Here is a 17,701-nt window from a genome sequence, read left to right as displayed (position 1 = left end):
GGAGTGAAGTTGCGGTTCAGATTTCCTAAAAGACAAAAATGTAATTGAAAGAGTTGTTAAGGAACAGCGTGCTAAAGAATTAGGCGCTCAGAGGACGTAGAGAACAAACATTATATTTTGGGATTGTTATCGGTCTGTAATCTTTCATCTTCATGTGTACAGTGTTGCTGGTGCTACAGGACTTGAATGTCACAAAGCATTCAGCTCCATTTGAAAAATAGTCCCGTGAACAGTTGCTTAGATGGTGTGTAACTGGATTCATTATGCCATCACATTGTACCCAACATGACATACAGCTGTCTGTTTCACACCAAGTGGGAAAGCCAACTTCGTCTTGGACAAAAGAGGTGGTGGGGGAACATATCACTTAGATTGTGCCTGTCTCTAAAGAGGCCTGTTTTCTGGGCACTGTGGGTGTGTAATGTTCAGACAGCTCTCTGGTTACTCCCTCCAGAATGGAACACAAGAGAAGCCGTGTGTAGTAGGTATTGTGAAGGAGCTCTGCCCTCAGGCCTGGCTCTGTGGCCCATTGTCCTGCTGCTTCAGCCAGACACCTGTCTGTCACACTGCCTCATCAGATCACCTGACAAGATACAGAAAATCACTAATAGTTTTAAGTTCACATAGAAGCATTAGGCTATTACATGGTAATCTTGATATCTATTAATTATGTACATTAATTAATGTTTAAGCTCCCTTCAAACTGTCTTTGATGTGATTTTGAGATTAGTAATGTCTTTGAGGTGTTGCTGAAACAATTCTGTTTAGTAAACGGCAGTAGCACAGGAGTGGATAGTTTCTCAGGGAGAATACAGAACAGCTGCCTCTCAAGCAAGGCAGAGCCACGGTCATGACTGAAAGGCTCAACTGAACAATATTGCACTACACATGTCAGCACACAAGTGCTTATTTTGTATCTAACTCATTCATTAAAGACAGGTGACATTTATTCAAGATGTGTTAAATTCCAGTGAAAAATAGTTTAGATTTTCATGTGATGTTTCCCATCAGTAAATACCCTAGATGTTTATTTTTCCCTTCAATCCCGTTAAAATGATGCTATCATTGATTCACCTGTCACGTCACATTGTATTCCTGTTAGGCCTGTATCTCTACTGATCTTAGAGGAGCTACTTTCTAATCACCCTGAACCTCCCTCTGATTGATCAGGTTGGTCACAAATCAATAAGTCAAACAAATAAAGGAATAAGAATTGATTCTCGGTCCTGTTTATGATTGCTATTATGACTCCTGGATTGCTGAGCGCTTTAGCACGTGGTTAACTGTAGGTCTTCTCTAGTTGTGCTTATGATGACAACACCTGTCTTTCAAGAGTTTCATCTGAAACTCCTATTCAAGCAGCAGGTGCACTGCCAAAACTTGACAAAAAGGAATGGCATGCCACACTGCTAGGCTGCTGAATGGAAACGGTTATCTTGTGGACCATCCCATCCTCTAGAGTTTTGGATGACAACATAATTGGGTAATTGGTTTCTTGCACATACATCATGTTCTTTTAAATTGGATTACCTCTCTCTGTCTCCTGGTGGAGATATCAGCTTGATCTGATCTGACAGGCCTGGTGTGGTGCACACTAGACTGGAAGCGACGCCTCTTCCCCCTTCAGCATTATCATGGGTATGTGGCTTCAAACGAACAGCAATTGTTGCAGAGGCCCTGATAATGACAGGATACAATTGCTCTGCCCAGAGGTGTATATGCCACACAATGGACACACATCTGCCATTTCAATGGATAAGCTTCTACTTATAGTAGATTGCCTGGGCTTAGATTCAACTGCTTCTTTTTTATTGTGATATGGACATAATTAGCTACATGTATATTATGGTACAACAGGATTTGTGTTCTCAGTTTAACTGCCTACAGCTTTGAAGATCCTTGCTTTAGTTTGATAGACTATCCACCAAGTATATGATATCCTTGTGGTGATATGGGTGAGCTCACAAAGAGGACTGCTGGCTATATTGCAAATATTTGTCGGTGCTGGCAGCAGGTGACTCTCTGTAGCTGGATGTTATGTCTACGGAGGGAATATGGGACCCTAGATAATTACTCCTGTCCCATAAGGCCCAATTCATTGTCATACCTTTGCACTTTTCTGTTGAACCCTTTTTCTTCCTCTCACTCCTTGTGTGTCCATCTCGATTTCAGAATGAGCTAATGAGATTGTAATTAAATGTTTTCATGCGTTTCAGGAGCATCTTTCTTTAAAGAAGTACATAGTGGACATTGTGACGGACAACACTGTCTCCTCCGAGAGTGGGAAGGATGGAGAGGAGAGGCAGAAGGCACGCAAGAAGGCAAAGAAGCTCCGCACACGCATGAACTCCAGGTGATGCATCCATCTGTTCCGTCTCTCTTTCTCTCTCTGTGACAGAGGACCACGTTTCCAGCGAGGAGGCGCTTTATGAGTGACGAGGAGATGGAGAGCAGACGTTATGTGCATCACAGCTGTCTAAAGAATAATACTGATGAGTTAAATTTATGGCCACTTTCTGTGATTGAGGAGGAAAACTGGGAATCGATCTGAGGGCCCAGGCTTTCACCTGTTAAGAGCTTTCCCCCTAATTGCTGCCACGGTGAGCCAAAACTGAAGCCTCCTTCAGTGTACAATAGTATGTTAAAGTATGTGTAAACCATGCCTATTTTTCTTTCTCCGAGCTATTGATTTTTAAATGAAGTATCAAAGAAAATCAATAGTAATCAACAAATAGGAGGCAACGCGCCACCGTGTCAGATCCCAGGCATGGGCTCAATCAGTTTAGTAGCCGGTCACAACAAGGGAGGGAGGATGGGGTTTGGGGGCAGGAGAGGGATACGACAGAGTAGAGAAAAAGTTGTGGGATGAGCTATTTGTCACGGGGCAGGTTGGAGTGTGGGGTGCCTGGGGGAGTGCAGCACCAGAGATGACATGCGTCTCTGAGCCGCATCCTTACCTCTTACTCACACACAGTCCTGTATTGTAGTCACTTTTATTACCAGGACACTCACACACATTGTGATGGATCCATCTTTGCTATGAAGTCTATTTTTAGCAGTGCTCGCTAACATTTTAACTGAACACAGCTGGTCAATATATGTTCAAGTTCCCCCTTAACATTACTACTGTCGCGTTTTTATTTGTATTTTTGTATCTACCATTTTTAAATAATAGTACTTTGCTTTCAGTGATATGTATCATTGAGTATTGCTGCTGTTACTTCTCTTATGGAAGGGCTTGGGGCTGAGAAAACAACAACATAATCTGCCTGTTCACTGTCACTCCCAGGCACAGCCCTCTCTCCAGCCTCAGCCCCAACCTGAGCCCTGCTGAGACTAGCACTCCCAGGCACAGCCCTCTCTCCAGCCTCAGCCCCAACCTGAGCCCTGCTGAGACTAGCACTCCCAGGCACAGCCCTCTCTCCAGCCTCAGCCCCAACCTGAGCCCTGCTGAGACTAGCACTCCCAGGCACAGCCCTCTCTCCAGCCTCAGCCCCAACCTGAGCCCTGCTGAGACTAGCACTCAAAGGCACAAGGCTTTCAGAGGTAGTAAATAACACAAAGCCCCTGCTAGCATAAAGGTGAACAGCTCCACCGCTGGGTGGAAATGAGCCGTTTTATTGAAGCGTGGCAGGGTGTCTGTAAAATGCAAGAAGTTTTCATTGGACTCTGGGGCGGGCTTGTACTTCCCATCATAAACTACTGAACACAGTTTAACCCAAATGTTTGCGGTTTGGCTGTCTTTCCTTCAGTCATATAGGGCTGCTTTTCTTTTAAGAAAATATGCTGTTGAAAAGGCATGTAAGTAGCATGTCATTTTGTCAGGATGCGTTCTGGACTTTAAAACAAGGATTTGGAAGAGTGTACCTGCTCCTGTAGGGCAAGCCGTTTGGCTGTAGCCCACTGTGTGTTTCCTATGGCTGGGAACAGAGTCCGTAGTGTGTGAGTGGAGCTCAGAAAGAGGTGGGCACACAAAGACACCCCTGTGTGCAACCTGGAGAGGTGATCATAGCCTTACTCATTTCACCCAGTGGAGGAGCTGGAGGGGTCCATATACACATGCACACCATGTTCCTGTGAGATGAGGCCCAAGGTAAGCCACTAGAGATTTCATGCTCATCAAGCCAACTTACTCCTAGTTTAAACAACCTGTCCCATTTGGGTGCACAGTGTAGAAGTCCACTCCGACGATTTAGCCGACGGTTTAGCTTCTATCCATAATGCGCAGTATATACAGGAACACAGCATCAAACAGTATACACTTAACAGTATAAAACTGAATTGGTTATGTCTGCCTCCAAAGGTAGATATTTTTACAGCATTGGCTCTCTGTCAGGGCCAGTTCAGATGAATAAAGAAGCTTAATTAATTGATTATTAGTTCTGCATTGTAGATTTGTGCTTTTTCCTTTATTGCCGTTTACTAATATTTATAGCCGCAGCCCGCTTAGCCGGGCCTGCTGCGGATCATGATGAATGGCTCAGCAATTGCTCCCCGTTTAACATGGGTGGGTGTAAACCTGTCAGAGATTTATATTGTAATATCAGAATGACAAACAGGCCAGGCATAGTTCAGTTTCTGGTGGAAGCGAGGCAGCAAAAAAAATGTATTCAGTTGTCTTTGAGGACATGGTAAATAATGTGATAGAATGATGGACCTCAGTCTTACAAACTAGCCGTTTTGCTGGTCAGTTTACTCAGAGTACATACAGCTTTTAAGCACCCTGACCATGGCTTTGAATATCTCAGGGTAATGCCTCTCAGGTAATGCCGTTTATGGTGTTTTCTCTCTGTAAACAAGATTTATTTTTCATAGATTCGGAAACGACAGTACTAATAGTATTTCATATTAAGTTTGTGAAAGCATTGTGAAAATGCATACATCCTCGGTTAATCCTGTAATCTTTGTGTGTGGGAATGTACGTACCCATTCACCTACAGTGACTGTCTACTCTGGAGCCCTGTGTTTGTGATCGAATTACCTTCAATTAAGCCCTCAAAATGTATCCCTCTACAATCCTGTATACCAGCCATACCAGGCTTCAAAATTGAGACCAAAAATTGAGGCATTTTTTCGACCCTTTGACTTGGAAGTGCGATACCAATTTTTTTATTTATTATTGGTCGCTAGTGTGCCAGTGCATTTTCTTTAGCTGATCATGTTTTTGGTTGAACATTTCTTAACCTTCCCGATTTTAAATGTTGACTGCAAAATAGGCCTACCTGGCAGAATGATATCATAATGGTTTGTATCAATCACGGGACATTTTGTTTTTCCAATTCTGCCAGCACATGTAGCCTCACTGTACGTTGTACAGGCCAAACACACTGCTCTCTTGCTAGGCACGCAATTTAATTAAATTGTTTTGGGGGGGATTGTTCCCGTACCCCAAAAGTCGGCTCCTGTGTGGTTTAACCATTGTTGTGAGCTATGCCATGTAACTCACTATTTAAAAAATGTGTTGGCAGTTGGGGCAGTGTCAAAAGGGCCCTGAAATGAGAAAGCAGCATCTCTGCTCTATTTTGAAGACTTAAATGGTACAAGGACATGTAGTTTATATACACTGCTCAAAAAAATAAAGGGAACACTAAAATAACACATCCTAGATCTGAATGAATGAAATATTCTTATTAAATACTTTTTTCTTTACATAGTTGAATGTGCTGACAACAAAATCACACAAAAATGATCAATGTAAATCAAATTTATCAACCCATGGAGGTCTGGATTTGGAGTCACACTCAAAATGAAAGTGGAAAACCACACTACAGGCTGATCCAACTTTGATGTAATGTCCTTTTACCTTCTTGTCAATAGGGGGGCGCTGTTTTCACTTTGGAAAAAATCGTGCCCAAATGAAACGGCCTCGTACTCTGTTCTAGATCATACAATATGCATATTATTATTACTATTGGATAGAAAACACTCAAGTTTCTAAAACTGTTTGAATTATACGACGGCGCACGAGGGACCTCGACATTGTCTTCTGAAAAGCGTTCGGTATACACGGCGAATATCTCCGGCTCTGATTTTATTTGATACATATGATAATAACATCATAAAGTAGGTTTTTTTCAACCGAGTTTTATCAGTTTATTCAACGTTTATTGGGACTTTTGGAGTTTTCCGTTCTTTGCGCCAAGAGAGGATGGGAATGTTAGCAACCTTGGCTAGCATTGTGTCGCGAATTCGACAGAAGAAATGGACATTCTAAAACCAAACAACGATTTATTCTGGAAATAGGACTCCTTGTACAACATTCTGATGGAAGCTCAGCAAAAGTAAGAACAATTTATGATGTTATTTCGTATTTCTGTGTAATATGTTGATGCCTATTCTCCGCCGTTTTGGTGAGCGCTGTCTCACAATAACCCAAGCTGTATGTTGTGGTAAAGTTATTTTAAAAAATCTAACACAGCGGTTGCATTAAGAACGAGTGTATCTTTCATTTGCCATACAACAAGTATTTTTATGTAAAGTTTATGATGAGTTCTTTGGTCAGATTAGGTGAGTGTCCAAAATATCTCCGGACATTCTGGGGAAATGTTGCTACGTATTCACAATGTATAACCACGATTTGCAGCTCTAAATATGCACATTTTCGAACAAAACATAAATGTATTGTATAACACGATGTTATAAGACTGTCATCTGATGAAGTTGTCCAAAGGTTAGTGATTCATTTTATATATATATTGCTGGTTTTTGCAAAAGCTACTTTTGCGGTGAATAAATGCGTTTGTGTGTTTGGCTATTGTGGTAAGCTAATATAATTCTATATTGTGTTTTCGCTGTAAAACACTTAAATCGGAAATATTGGCTGGATTCACAAGATGTTTATTTTTCATAAATGTTTTATGATGAGTATTTAGGTATTTCACGTTGCTCTCTGTAATTATTCTGGCTGCTTTGGTGCTATTTTTGATGGTGGCTGCAATGTAAAACTATGATTTATACCTCAAATATGCACATTTTCGAACAAAACATAAATGTATTGTATAACATGTTATAAGACTGTCATCTGATGAAGTTGTTTCTTGGTTAGTGACTAATTTCATCTCTATTTTGTCGGTTTTGTGAAAGCTACCTATGCGGTGGAAACATGGTGAAAATATGCGGTTGTGTGTTTGGCTATTGTGGTTAGCTAATAGAAATACATATTGTGTTTTCGCTGTAAAACATTTTAAAAATCGGAAATGATGGCTGGATTCACAAGATGTTTATCTTTCATTTGCTGTATTGGACTTGTGATTTCATGAAAATTATATTATATGATATCCCTGTCCCGCTAGGCTATGCTAGTCAGCTTTTTTGATGAGGAGGATCCCGGATCCGGGAGGGTGATGAAGTAGAGGTTAAAACAAGTCAAAATGAGGCTCATTAGTGTGTGTGGCCTCCACGTGCCTGTATGACCTCCCTACAACGCCTGGGCATGCTCCTGATGAGGTGGCGGATGGTCTCCTGAGTGATCTCCTCCCAGACCTGGACTAAAGCATCCGCCAACTCCTGGACAGTCTGTGGTGCAACGTGGCGTTGGTGGATGGAGCGAGACATGATGTCCCAGATGTGCTCAATTGGATTCAGGTCTGGGGAACGGTCGGGCCAGTCCATAGCATCAATGCCTTCCTCTTGCAGGAACTGCTGACACACTCCAGCCACATGAGGTCTAGCATTGTCTTGCATTAGGAGGAACCCAGGGCCAACCGCACCAGCATATGGTCTCACAAGGGGTCTGAGGATCTCATCTCGGTACCTAATGGCAGTCGGGCTACCTCTGGCGAGCACATGGAGGGCTGTGCGGCCCCCCAAAGAAATGCCACCCCACACTATGACTGACCCACTGCCAAACCGGTCATGCTGGAGGATGTTGCAGGCAGCAGAACGTTCTCCACGGCGTCTCCAGACTCTGTCACGTCTGTCACATGTGCTCAGTGTGAACCTGCTTTCATCTGTGAAGAGCACAGGGCGCCAGTGGCGAATTTGCCAATCTTGGTGTTCTCTGGCAAATGCCAAACGTCCTGCACGGTGTTGGGCTGTAAGCACAACCCCCACCTGTGGACGTCGGGCACTCATACCACCCTCATGGAGTCTGTTTCTGACCGTTTGAGCAGACACATGCACATTTGTGGTCTGCTGGAGGTCATTTTGCAGGGCTCTGGCAGTGCTCCTCCTTGCACAAAGGCGGAGGTAGCGGTCCTGCTGCTGGGTTGTTGCCCTCCTACGGCCTCCTCCACGTCTCCTGATGTACTGGCCTGTCTCCTGGTAGCGCCTCCATGCTCTGGACACTACGCTGACAGACACAGCAAACCTTCTTGCCACAGCTCGCATTGATGTGCCATCCTGGATGAGCTGCACTACCTGAGCCACTTGTGTGGGTTGTAGACTCCGTCTCATGCTACCACTAGAGTGAACGCACCGCCAGCATTCAAAAGTGACCAAAACATCAGCCAGGAAGCATAGGAACTGAGAAGTGGTCTGTGGTCACCACCTGCAGAACCACTCCTTTATTGGGGGTGTCTTGCTAATTGCCTATAATTTCCACCTTTTGTCTATTCCATTTGCACAACAGCATGTGAAATGTATTGTCAATCAGTGTTGCTTCCTAAGTGGACAGTTTGATTTCACAGAAGTGTGATTGACTTGGAGTTACATTGTGTTGTTTAAGTGTTCCCTTTATTTTTTTGAGCAGTGTATATACAGTGGGGAGAACAAGTATTTGATACACTGCCGATTTTGCAGGTTTTCCTACTTACAAAGCATGTAGAGGTCTGTAATTTTTATCATAGGTACACTTCAACTGTGAGACTGAATCTAAAACAAAAATCCAGAAAATCACATTGTATGATTTTTAAGTAATTAATTTGCATTTATTGCATGACATAAGTATTTGATGACCTACCAACCAGTAAGAAATCCGGCTCTCACAGACCTGTTAGTTTTTCTTTAAGAAGCCCTCCTGTTCTCCACTCATTACCTGTATTAACTGCACCTGTTTGAACTCGTTACCTGTATAAAAGACACCTGTCCACACACTCAATCAAACAGACTCCAACCGCTCCACAATGGCCAAGACCAGAGAGCTGTGTAAGGACATCAGGGATAACTGGGATGGGCTACAGGACAATAGGCAAGCAGCTTGGTGAGAAGGCAACAACTGTTGGTGCAATTATTAGAAAATGGAAGAAGTTCAAGATGACGGTCAATCACTCTCGGTCTGGGGCTCCATGCAAGATCTCACCTCGTGGGGCATCAATGATCATGAGGAAGGTGAGGGATCAGCCAGAACTACACGGCAGGACCTGGTCAATGACCTGAAGAGAGCTGGGACCACAGTCTCAAAGAAAATCATTAGTAACACACTACGCCGTCATGGATTAAAATCCTGCAGCGCACGCAAGGTCCCCCTGCTCAAGCCAGCGCATGTCCAGGCCCGTCTGAAGTTTGCCAATGACCATCTGGATGATCCAGAGGAGGAATGGGAGAAGGTCATGTGGTCTGATGAGACAAAAATAGAGCTTTTTGGTCTAAACTCCACTCGCCGTGTTTGGAGGAAGAAGAAGGATGAGTACAACCCCAAGAACACCATCCCAACTGTGAAGCATGGAGGTGGAAACATCATTCTTTGGGGATGCTTTTCTGCAAAGGGGACAGGACGACTGCACCGTATTGAGGGGAGGATGGATGGGGCCATGTATCGCGAGATCTTGGCCAACAACCTCCTTCCCTCAGTAAGAGCATTGAAGATTGGTCTTGGCTGGGTCTTCCAGCATGACAACGACCCGAAACACACAGCCAGGGCAACTAAGGAGTGGCTCCGTAAGAAGCATCTCAAGGTCCTGGAGTGGCCTAGCCAGTCTCCAGACCTGAACCCAATAGAACATCTTTGGAGGGAGCTGAAAGTCCGTATTGCCCAGCGACATCCCCGAAACCTGAAGGATCTGGAGAAGGTCTGTATGGAGGAGTGGGCCAAAATCCCTGCCGCAGTGTGTGCAAACCTGGTCAAGAACTACAGGAAACGTATGATCTCTGTAATTGCAAACAAAGGATTCTGTACCAAATATTAAGTTCTGCTTTTCTGATGTATCAAATACTTATGTCATGCAATAAAATGCAAATTAATTACTTAAAAATCATACAATGTGATTTTCTGGATTTTTGTTTTAGATTCCGTCTCTCACAGTTGAAGTGTACCTATGATAAAAAATTACAGACCTCTACATGCTTTGTAAGTAGGAAAACCTGCAAAATCGGCTGTGTATCAAATACTTGTTCTCCCTACTGTATTGGTTTTATAAAAAGTGTGATTTTTCGACAGTGGAAAGCTGAAAAAACTAAACTATAACAACTGAATTTACCAAAAGATAAAAATACACACTTTTTGAGATTGCGCAGAGGTTTTATTTTTCCCTCAACAATCAATGTAAATATGATATTGCCAAGTTAAAATGTGATTGTGAATGGAGGGTAGGTCATTATGTGCTACTTGCTCAGCCCACAAATTAAAAATAACATTTAAATGATGTGCGCATCATACTCTTTCCCGGCTCAGTATTCTTTTCACTCAGGCCTTTAGCTTTCAGTTGGTACTGGCCCGGTGTGCCACTGGCAAATTTACATTAATGTCAAGCCTTTATTAGGTTGGTTCTGTATGGAATGCAGGTACATTATGGGATACAGGTCAGGTCATTTTCTGGTTCTCATTATCCATAAACTCAAAAAGTTAGTGAAAAAAGTTGGTCTAGAGCCCTACATACTCAACTGGTGGACCGCTGTCCTGATCTGGACCCAGAACAGTGTCAATGCGGACAGTGTGTTCCAAAACTTAATGCTATTGAGAATTGTGATAGTAGGATGCACATGGTGCAATTTCAAAATGTGTTAGTGCATGGGCAGTTTTCCTCTTGTCATTTACTGACAGACCTTATGGTAGAGTGGCCAGATGGAAGCCATTGCTCAATAAAAGGCACATGGCAGCCCGCTTGGAGTTTGCCAAAAGGCACCTAAAGGACTCTGACCATGAGAAACAAGATTCTCTGATCTGATTAAACCAACTCTTTAGCCTGCATGTCAAGCGCCACGTCTGGAGGAAACCTGGCACCATCCCTACGGTGAAGCATGGTGGTGGCAGCAGCATGCTGTGGGGATGCATTTCAGTGGCAGGGACTAGGAGACTAGTCAGGATCAAGGGAAAGATGAACGGAGCAAAGTACAGAGAGATCCTTGATGATAAACCTCCTCCAGAGCGCTCAGAACCTGAGACTGGGATGAAGTTTCACCTTCCAAAAGGACAACGACCCGAAGCACACAGCCAAGTCAACGCAGGTGTGGCTTCGGGAAAAGTCTCTGAATGTCCTTGAGTGGCCAAGCCAGAGCCCGGACTTGAACCCAATCGAGCATCTCTGAAAATAGCTGTGTAGCGACGCTCCCCATCCAACCAGAAAGATCTTGAGGTTCTGCAGAAAAGAATGGGAGAAACTCCCCAAATACAGGTGCCGAGCTTGTAGCGTCATGGCCAAGAAGACTCGAGGCTGTAATCGCCGACAAAGGTGTTTCAACAAAGTATTGAGTAAAGGGTCTGAATACTTATGTAAATAGTTTTTTAAAAGTTTTTAACACATTTACAGACATTTCAAAAAAAAAAATGAATTTTATAATAAGGCTGTTACGTAACAAAATGTGGAAAAGTCAAGGGGTCTGAATACTTTCCGAATGCGCTGTATATAATATATTTAGATTTTAAAAAGGAAGGTATAGTTTGCTGACGCTAGTTGGCTGTACCTGTGCCAAAACTCTGGGAATTTTCAACATATAGCTTGTTCTCCATCTTCTTTTTAAATGGTGAGACAACATTTCCTCACTTTTATTTCCCTGACTGATCAAAACTCATTTTCCCATGCTCTCTCTTTTCTCTGCAGCAGACGTACAGCGCCTTCAGAATGTGTTCACACCCCTTTTAGTTTTTCCACATTTTGTTACAGCCTGAATAAAGAATTTATTAAATTGAGATTTTGTGCCACTGATCTATACACAATACCCCATTATGGAATTATGTTTTTCAACATTTTTACCAATGAATTAAAAGTGAAAAGCTGAAATGTAAAGTCAATAACTATTCAACCCCTTTGTTATGGCAAGCCTAAATAAGTTCAGGAGTGAAAATGTGCTTAACAAGTCACATAAGTTGCATGGATTCATTCTGTGTTCAAAGATATTGGTTAACATGATTTTGGAATGACTACATACAATTATCTTTAAGGTCCCTCAATTGAGTAGTGCATTTCAAGCACAGATTCAACCACAAAGACCAGGGAAGTTTTTTAATGCCTTTGCATAAAAGGGCACCATTTTAATTTTAATATTTAAAAAAAAAAAAAAAAATTTTTTTTTTTTTTTTTTTTTTGTATTATAATTTTTTTTTTTTTTTTTTTTTTTAACTGTCCCATTGAGCATGGTGAAGTTATTAATTGGGCTTTGAATGGTGTATAAATACTCCCAGTCACTACAAAGATAGTTGTCCTTCCTAACACAGTTGCCGGATAGGAGCGAAACTGTTCAGGGACTCAACCATGAGGCGGATGGTGATTTTAAAACAGTTAGAGTTTAATGGTTGATATGAGAGAACTGAGGATGGATCAACAACATTGTAGTTACTCCACAATATTAACCTAAATGACACAGTGAAAAGAAGGAAGCCTGTACACAATACAAATGTTCCAAAACACCCTGTTTGCAAAAAGTCATTTATTAATACTGTACAGAAATTGTTAAAAAAAGCTAACTTTTTGTCCTGAATACAAAGTGTTATGTTTGGGAAAAACACAACACGTCACAGAGTACCACTCTTCATATTTCCAAGCATGGTGGTGGCTGCATCATGTTATGGGTATGCTTGTCATTGCAAGGACTAGGGAGGTTTTTTTTAGGATAAAAAGAATACAGCTAAGCACAGGCAAAATCTTTCAGAAAACCTGGTTGACACTGGGAGACAAATTCACCTTTCAGCAGGACAATTACCTAAACCACAAGGCCAAATCTACACTGGAGCTGCTTATCAAGATGACGGGAGCATACATTTCTGACTGTTGCTCGTTTGAGATATTTCTCTGAGGGATAAATGTTTGCTAATTAACCTTAAATAGTAAACATTGGTAACTCCCTAGTCAGTTTACCTAAAGCTTTTGTCTTTGCTGGGACTACACACTTTTATTTCTGGGTTTAATTCTGAGCTGGATTCACATTGACAGTGTTTATGATCTCCTCTATCTAGCTGATGCTAATGACTTTAGCCTTGTTCTGTCAGAATAGGTCTGGTCCTCTGGGGAAGCTCCACCTGTCCTCTTCTGGGATCTGTTAGTTTATCAGCTGCTTCCTGACCGTAAGACCTTCTGTCTGTTACTGGGATCAATAATAGCTCTTATCTGCTCTGGGATGCTAACTGTCTGACTGATGGACCGAGATGTTCTGTGTGCTACTAGTAGAGCCTGTCTTCTTTGCCATGTCTGCTGGTCTAATGCCACAGAGAACAGTCCTGATGACCTCCATAATCTGTGAATGTCCAGGATTCAAAACACTGATGTATTTGCTACCCAAGTTAAAGTATACCATTCATATTTATTTAACAATACAGTTGAACAGAGAATGTGATATGGCATTGTAAAGTGATGAGGGTGGAATGTCATTATGAATGAAAATAGTAGGTTGCAACATGGCACTATGCCCCTGTAGAATTAATGCATAATTTATTTTGAGCCAAGTTACTGGGGGAAAAGTTGACAGGCAAAATAAACACTCAGTCTTAACCTGACCTTTTTCTGTTCCTTCAGACTTTTCATCCTCCCCTGCCTTTTTAATGAAAGCTGGGGCACTCTTTTCCTCTTATTCAAAGAGTTCTTCTGTTCCTCTGTAGGGCAAAGGAGTATGAGACGTCAATGGAGGCAAAGACAGTCCCTGACTCCCCATACAAGGCCAAGTAAGTTCCCAACTACACATTTATGCATTCTATCTCTTCTATTTAACTGTAGTGAATAGTGATACAATGATAATTATGCATGGATGAATAGATGGATGAATAACAGGACTTAACCTCTCCCCCTCTCTTCCTCCCCAGGCTCCAGCGTCTGGTGAAGGACTTGGTCAAGCAGCTCCAGGGCCAGGACAGTGGTCAGTGGGCCAACACCAGGGTGTCAGGCCTGGACAGAACCCTGGGAGAGATCTCCCGCATCCTGGAGAAACAGGTACATCACTAACACCTAGCTGTAACACACTACTGAGACTTGCTCCTTGTCTGCCATTCTGTCAGAGCTTAGAGTCAGAGTGTGGAGTGGTGTTAGGGAGGGAGGGGGGCAGTTCTCTCAACTGCGTTCTGTTTGGCTGTAGCTCTATCTGTGTGTCTCTCAGTCCTAGTGTAGAGTATCAGTTACTCCCCAACTCCTTGCCCTGGGTTATTTGTAATGCAGGCCAGATTAGCTATGTGTTTTCATTGGCCACATGTTACTAATAGAGGAGCTACCCATCACTGGACAGGCAAACATTTGTATGCTTCAGAAGTATTTGTGGGTTTATACAATTACATAAGGTTTTCCTAGAAGATGTAATCCAAAGGATCTCAAGTTACAATGGAATATAAGGCAGGAGTCTTCAACTTTTTCTCGCCCAGGGACCCGCTCCCAGGCAAACCATCGACCCAGGAACCCTCATCATACGTTAGCAAAATAATCTACAAAATCATCAGTCGAATGATAATGGCAAGAAGAAGTAATTAACCTTTTTAAATGAATAGATTTGGTAGATGGTTCTTTATTATTTTGACCTTCCCACATCATAATTGGAAGAGGAAGTGTAAATTCTAACATAGCCTATAAGCTCGAAAGGTAACTCAAACACATTTTTGCTAAGAGCAGCTGTGTAGCTGGTTAAACAAAAGTTCGCCATGTGTTGGCAAAAATGTATGTCCAAGTCAAGAAAGCTTACCAGCATCCAGCTGCACTTACCACACTGGTAGCCTACTCACGGGTGCTTTTTCAAAGCCTATGTCAGATACTCCAGTGGGTGTAATTGGCTCCAATGAGAGTAATTTGCTCAATATTTCGGGTTAAAAAATAGTAATCTTCATTAGAAAGACATTTTTCTCTTCTACTGTAGGTATGTTATTCTAAATGTGTTTATTATGTTGCTAGAAATATTCAGAAAAACATTTTAAATAAATTAAATAAAACATTTGCGGACCCCCCCGCATTGCCTCGTGTCACGGATCCCCGGTTGAAAACCCATAACATAAGGTATTCCATTGACAGTCAATGCTTATCGAGAAAGCTATGAATGACAGACATTGATGACAACAGTTAACTTAAATCAATGTAATGAATATAAGAGAGACCCACTGTAGAAGATAGGCTTCGTTGGATGCCATTTTAAGGAGTTGAACTGCGTTCTATTGACAGTGAAGCCCCAGCACACCCAGTGTGTGTTCATCAATAAGGGGGATGAATGGAGCACCTGTCACTGTGTTTGTGAAGGGGAGAACATACAGTGACAAGCCATCATTCTCCTGCCAAGATGCGGTTCAAGGCTTCATAAAGCACACTGTGCATTTTGGTGGGCGGGAGGATAGAGAGATGATGGTGTCTGGTCCTTGACAGGGGGAGGGGTGGAGAGGCTATTACTGAATTTCCCCAGAGGGGGAGAGAGGTGGCACGGGTGGGTGGCACAGCACAGCAGCACAGTGTAATTGGAGAGGAGGAGTCCATGAGGTGATGGTGTTCAAGCTGTCGCTAACAGGGGGGGCTCCTCCCCTCAGCTCCATACTCTCCCTATGGGAGGTCAGGGGTCACTGGGCCAGGAGCCCTCCTCCATTCAACACTGGGATTGGTAGGTCAGCCAACTCTGTTTGGGCTTTACCGTGTGGTTAAAGCTCTTCACATATTTATAGAGCATGAAAACAATTGAGGAAAGCCCTACTCTGCATTCGTTTTGGTTGTGTAGAAGGGTGGAAGAGCTTAATCTAGACTTCATTCAGTATGGCTGTTAAACTCCCCCGTTAGCCCAGCCCAGAGCAGAGTGAGGCCTGGACTGAGGGGGTGGGGTGGGACATGGGGGCTGGGCTGTGAACCAGCCTGGGAGGCACTTCCTCCTCTAATCCCTGGACAAAGTCAAATAAATATAGTCTCCGTCAGCATGGGTGTCTGCCCCCTGAGTCGGGACCGTTTAGATTATTTGACCTAACAAGCATCTCTCGTGTGTAATTGACTCACCTAGAGATTTGTTTTTCTCTACGATATCTGATTCAGTCTCCACTTTCTCTGCTAATTCCTTAGACAACACCCAACACTCCCCCCTCCAAGGCAGCCTTAGTCAGGCTAACCACCCCCCCTCGCTGCTGCTCTCTGGGCTGGGCCTAGTCTCCGACCCCAGTACGCCTCTCCCTCTGTGACCACTAATGGTTTATTTTGTGTCAAACTAGATATTTTTGTTGGAGTGGAGAGCTTTCCCTTCTATCATTTTTCTCCAGGATAATTTCTTAACTTTCTCCTCTCTTACCTTGGTAATGAGCTCACATATTTACACACTGGCCCAAATGTTTCTCACTGCTTTCAAATAAAGGCTGGCCTGAGATGGACAGCGTTTATGACACTTGAGGGACTGTCAGAAACACTGAGCTCTGAGAATGGAGACAGTATTTACATTTTCATTTGCCAGCTGTCATGGGCTGGTTGGGCTCCCCTTCGTGGCCAACCAGTGACTGGTTCTACCTGGGATGTGGAGGTGGGGGATTGTGGGGAATGGAGTAACAGAGTAACAACAATATGGGGCCTGAAGGAGCCTGCCTAAAGTTGGCGGATGCAGCCAAAATCAGCTGTGTCCGAATTTTGTGAAAGGCCCAGGTTCCTGAGTGGTGCAGCAGTCTAATGCACTGCATCTGTGCAAGAGGCATCACTACAGTCCCTGGTTCAAATCCAGGCTGTATCACATCCGGCCGTGATTGGGAGTCCCATAGGGTGGCACACAATTGGCCCAGCGTCTTCCGAGTTTGGCCAGGGTAGGCCATCATTGTTAACAAGAATCTTAACTGACTTGCCTAGTTAAATAAAGATCAAATAAAATATACACTACCGTTCAAAAGTTTAGGGTCACTTAGAAATGTCCTTGTTTTTGAAAGAAAAGCAATTTTTTTTGTCCATTTAAAATAACATCAAATTGATCAGAAATACATTGTTAATGTTGTAAATGACTATTGTAGTTGGAAACGGTTGATTTTTAATGGAAAATCTACATAGGTGTACAGAGGCCCATTATCAGCAACCATCACTCCTGTGTTCCAGTGGTACGTTGTGTTAGCTAATCCAAGTTTATTATTTGAAAATGCTAATTGATCATTAGAAAACCCTTTTGCAATTATGTTAGCACATATGAAAACTGTTGTACTGATTAAAGAAGCAATAAAACTGGCCTTCTTTAGACTAGTTGAGTATCTGGAAGGCTACCTGAGAAATTTGTTTTGGGAAGCTTGTGGAAGGCTACCTGAGAAATTTGACCCAAGTTCAACAATTTAAAGGCAATGCTACCACATACTAATTGAGTGTATGTAAACTTCTGACCCACTGGGAATGTGATGAAAGAAATAAAAGCTGAAATAAATCATTCTCTCAACTATTATTATGACATTTCACATTCTTAAAATATAATGGTGATCCTAACTGACCTA

The 17,701-nt window shown here is 42.8% G+C and overlaps 1 protein-coding gene across 4 annotated transcripts in view; it reads left to right on the top strand.

The window, feature by feature from the left end:
- Positions 1-17,701, top strand: part of LOC139539938 (S phase cyclin A-associated protein in the endoplasmic reticulum-like) — a 108,987-nt gene that overhangs the window by 39,312 nt on the left and 51,974 nt on the right. For all 4 annotated transcript variants that reach the window (XM_071343377.1, XM_071343376.1, XM_071343375.1 and 1 more), the window contains 3 exons: positions 2,217-2,353; positions 13,907-13,969; positions 14,108-14,234. In XM_071343377.1, coding sequence (XP_071199478.1) covers positions 2,217-2,353; positions 13,907-13,969; positions 14,108-14,234 — 327 coding nt within the window. The remainder of the gene's footprint in view (positions 1-2,216; positions 2,354-13,906; positions 13,970-14,107; positions 14,235-17,701) is intronic.

This window comes from Salvelinus alpinus, chromosome 15, assembly GCF_045679555.1.
Source record: "Salvelinus alpinus chromosome 15, SLU_Salpinus.1, whole genome shotgun sequence".
Taxonomy (NCBI): domain Eukaryota; kingdom Metazoa; phylum Chordata; class Actinopteri; order Salmoniformes; family Salmonidae; genus Salvelinus; species Salvelinus alpinus.
The sequence above is the reverse complement of the archived record's forward strand: the minus strand, read 5'-3'. Positions and strand labels throughout refer to the sequence as shown.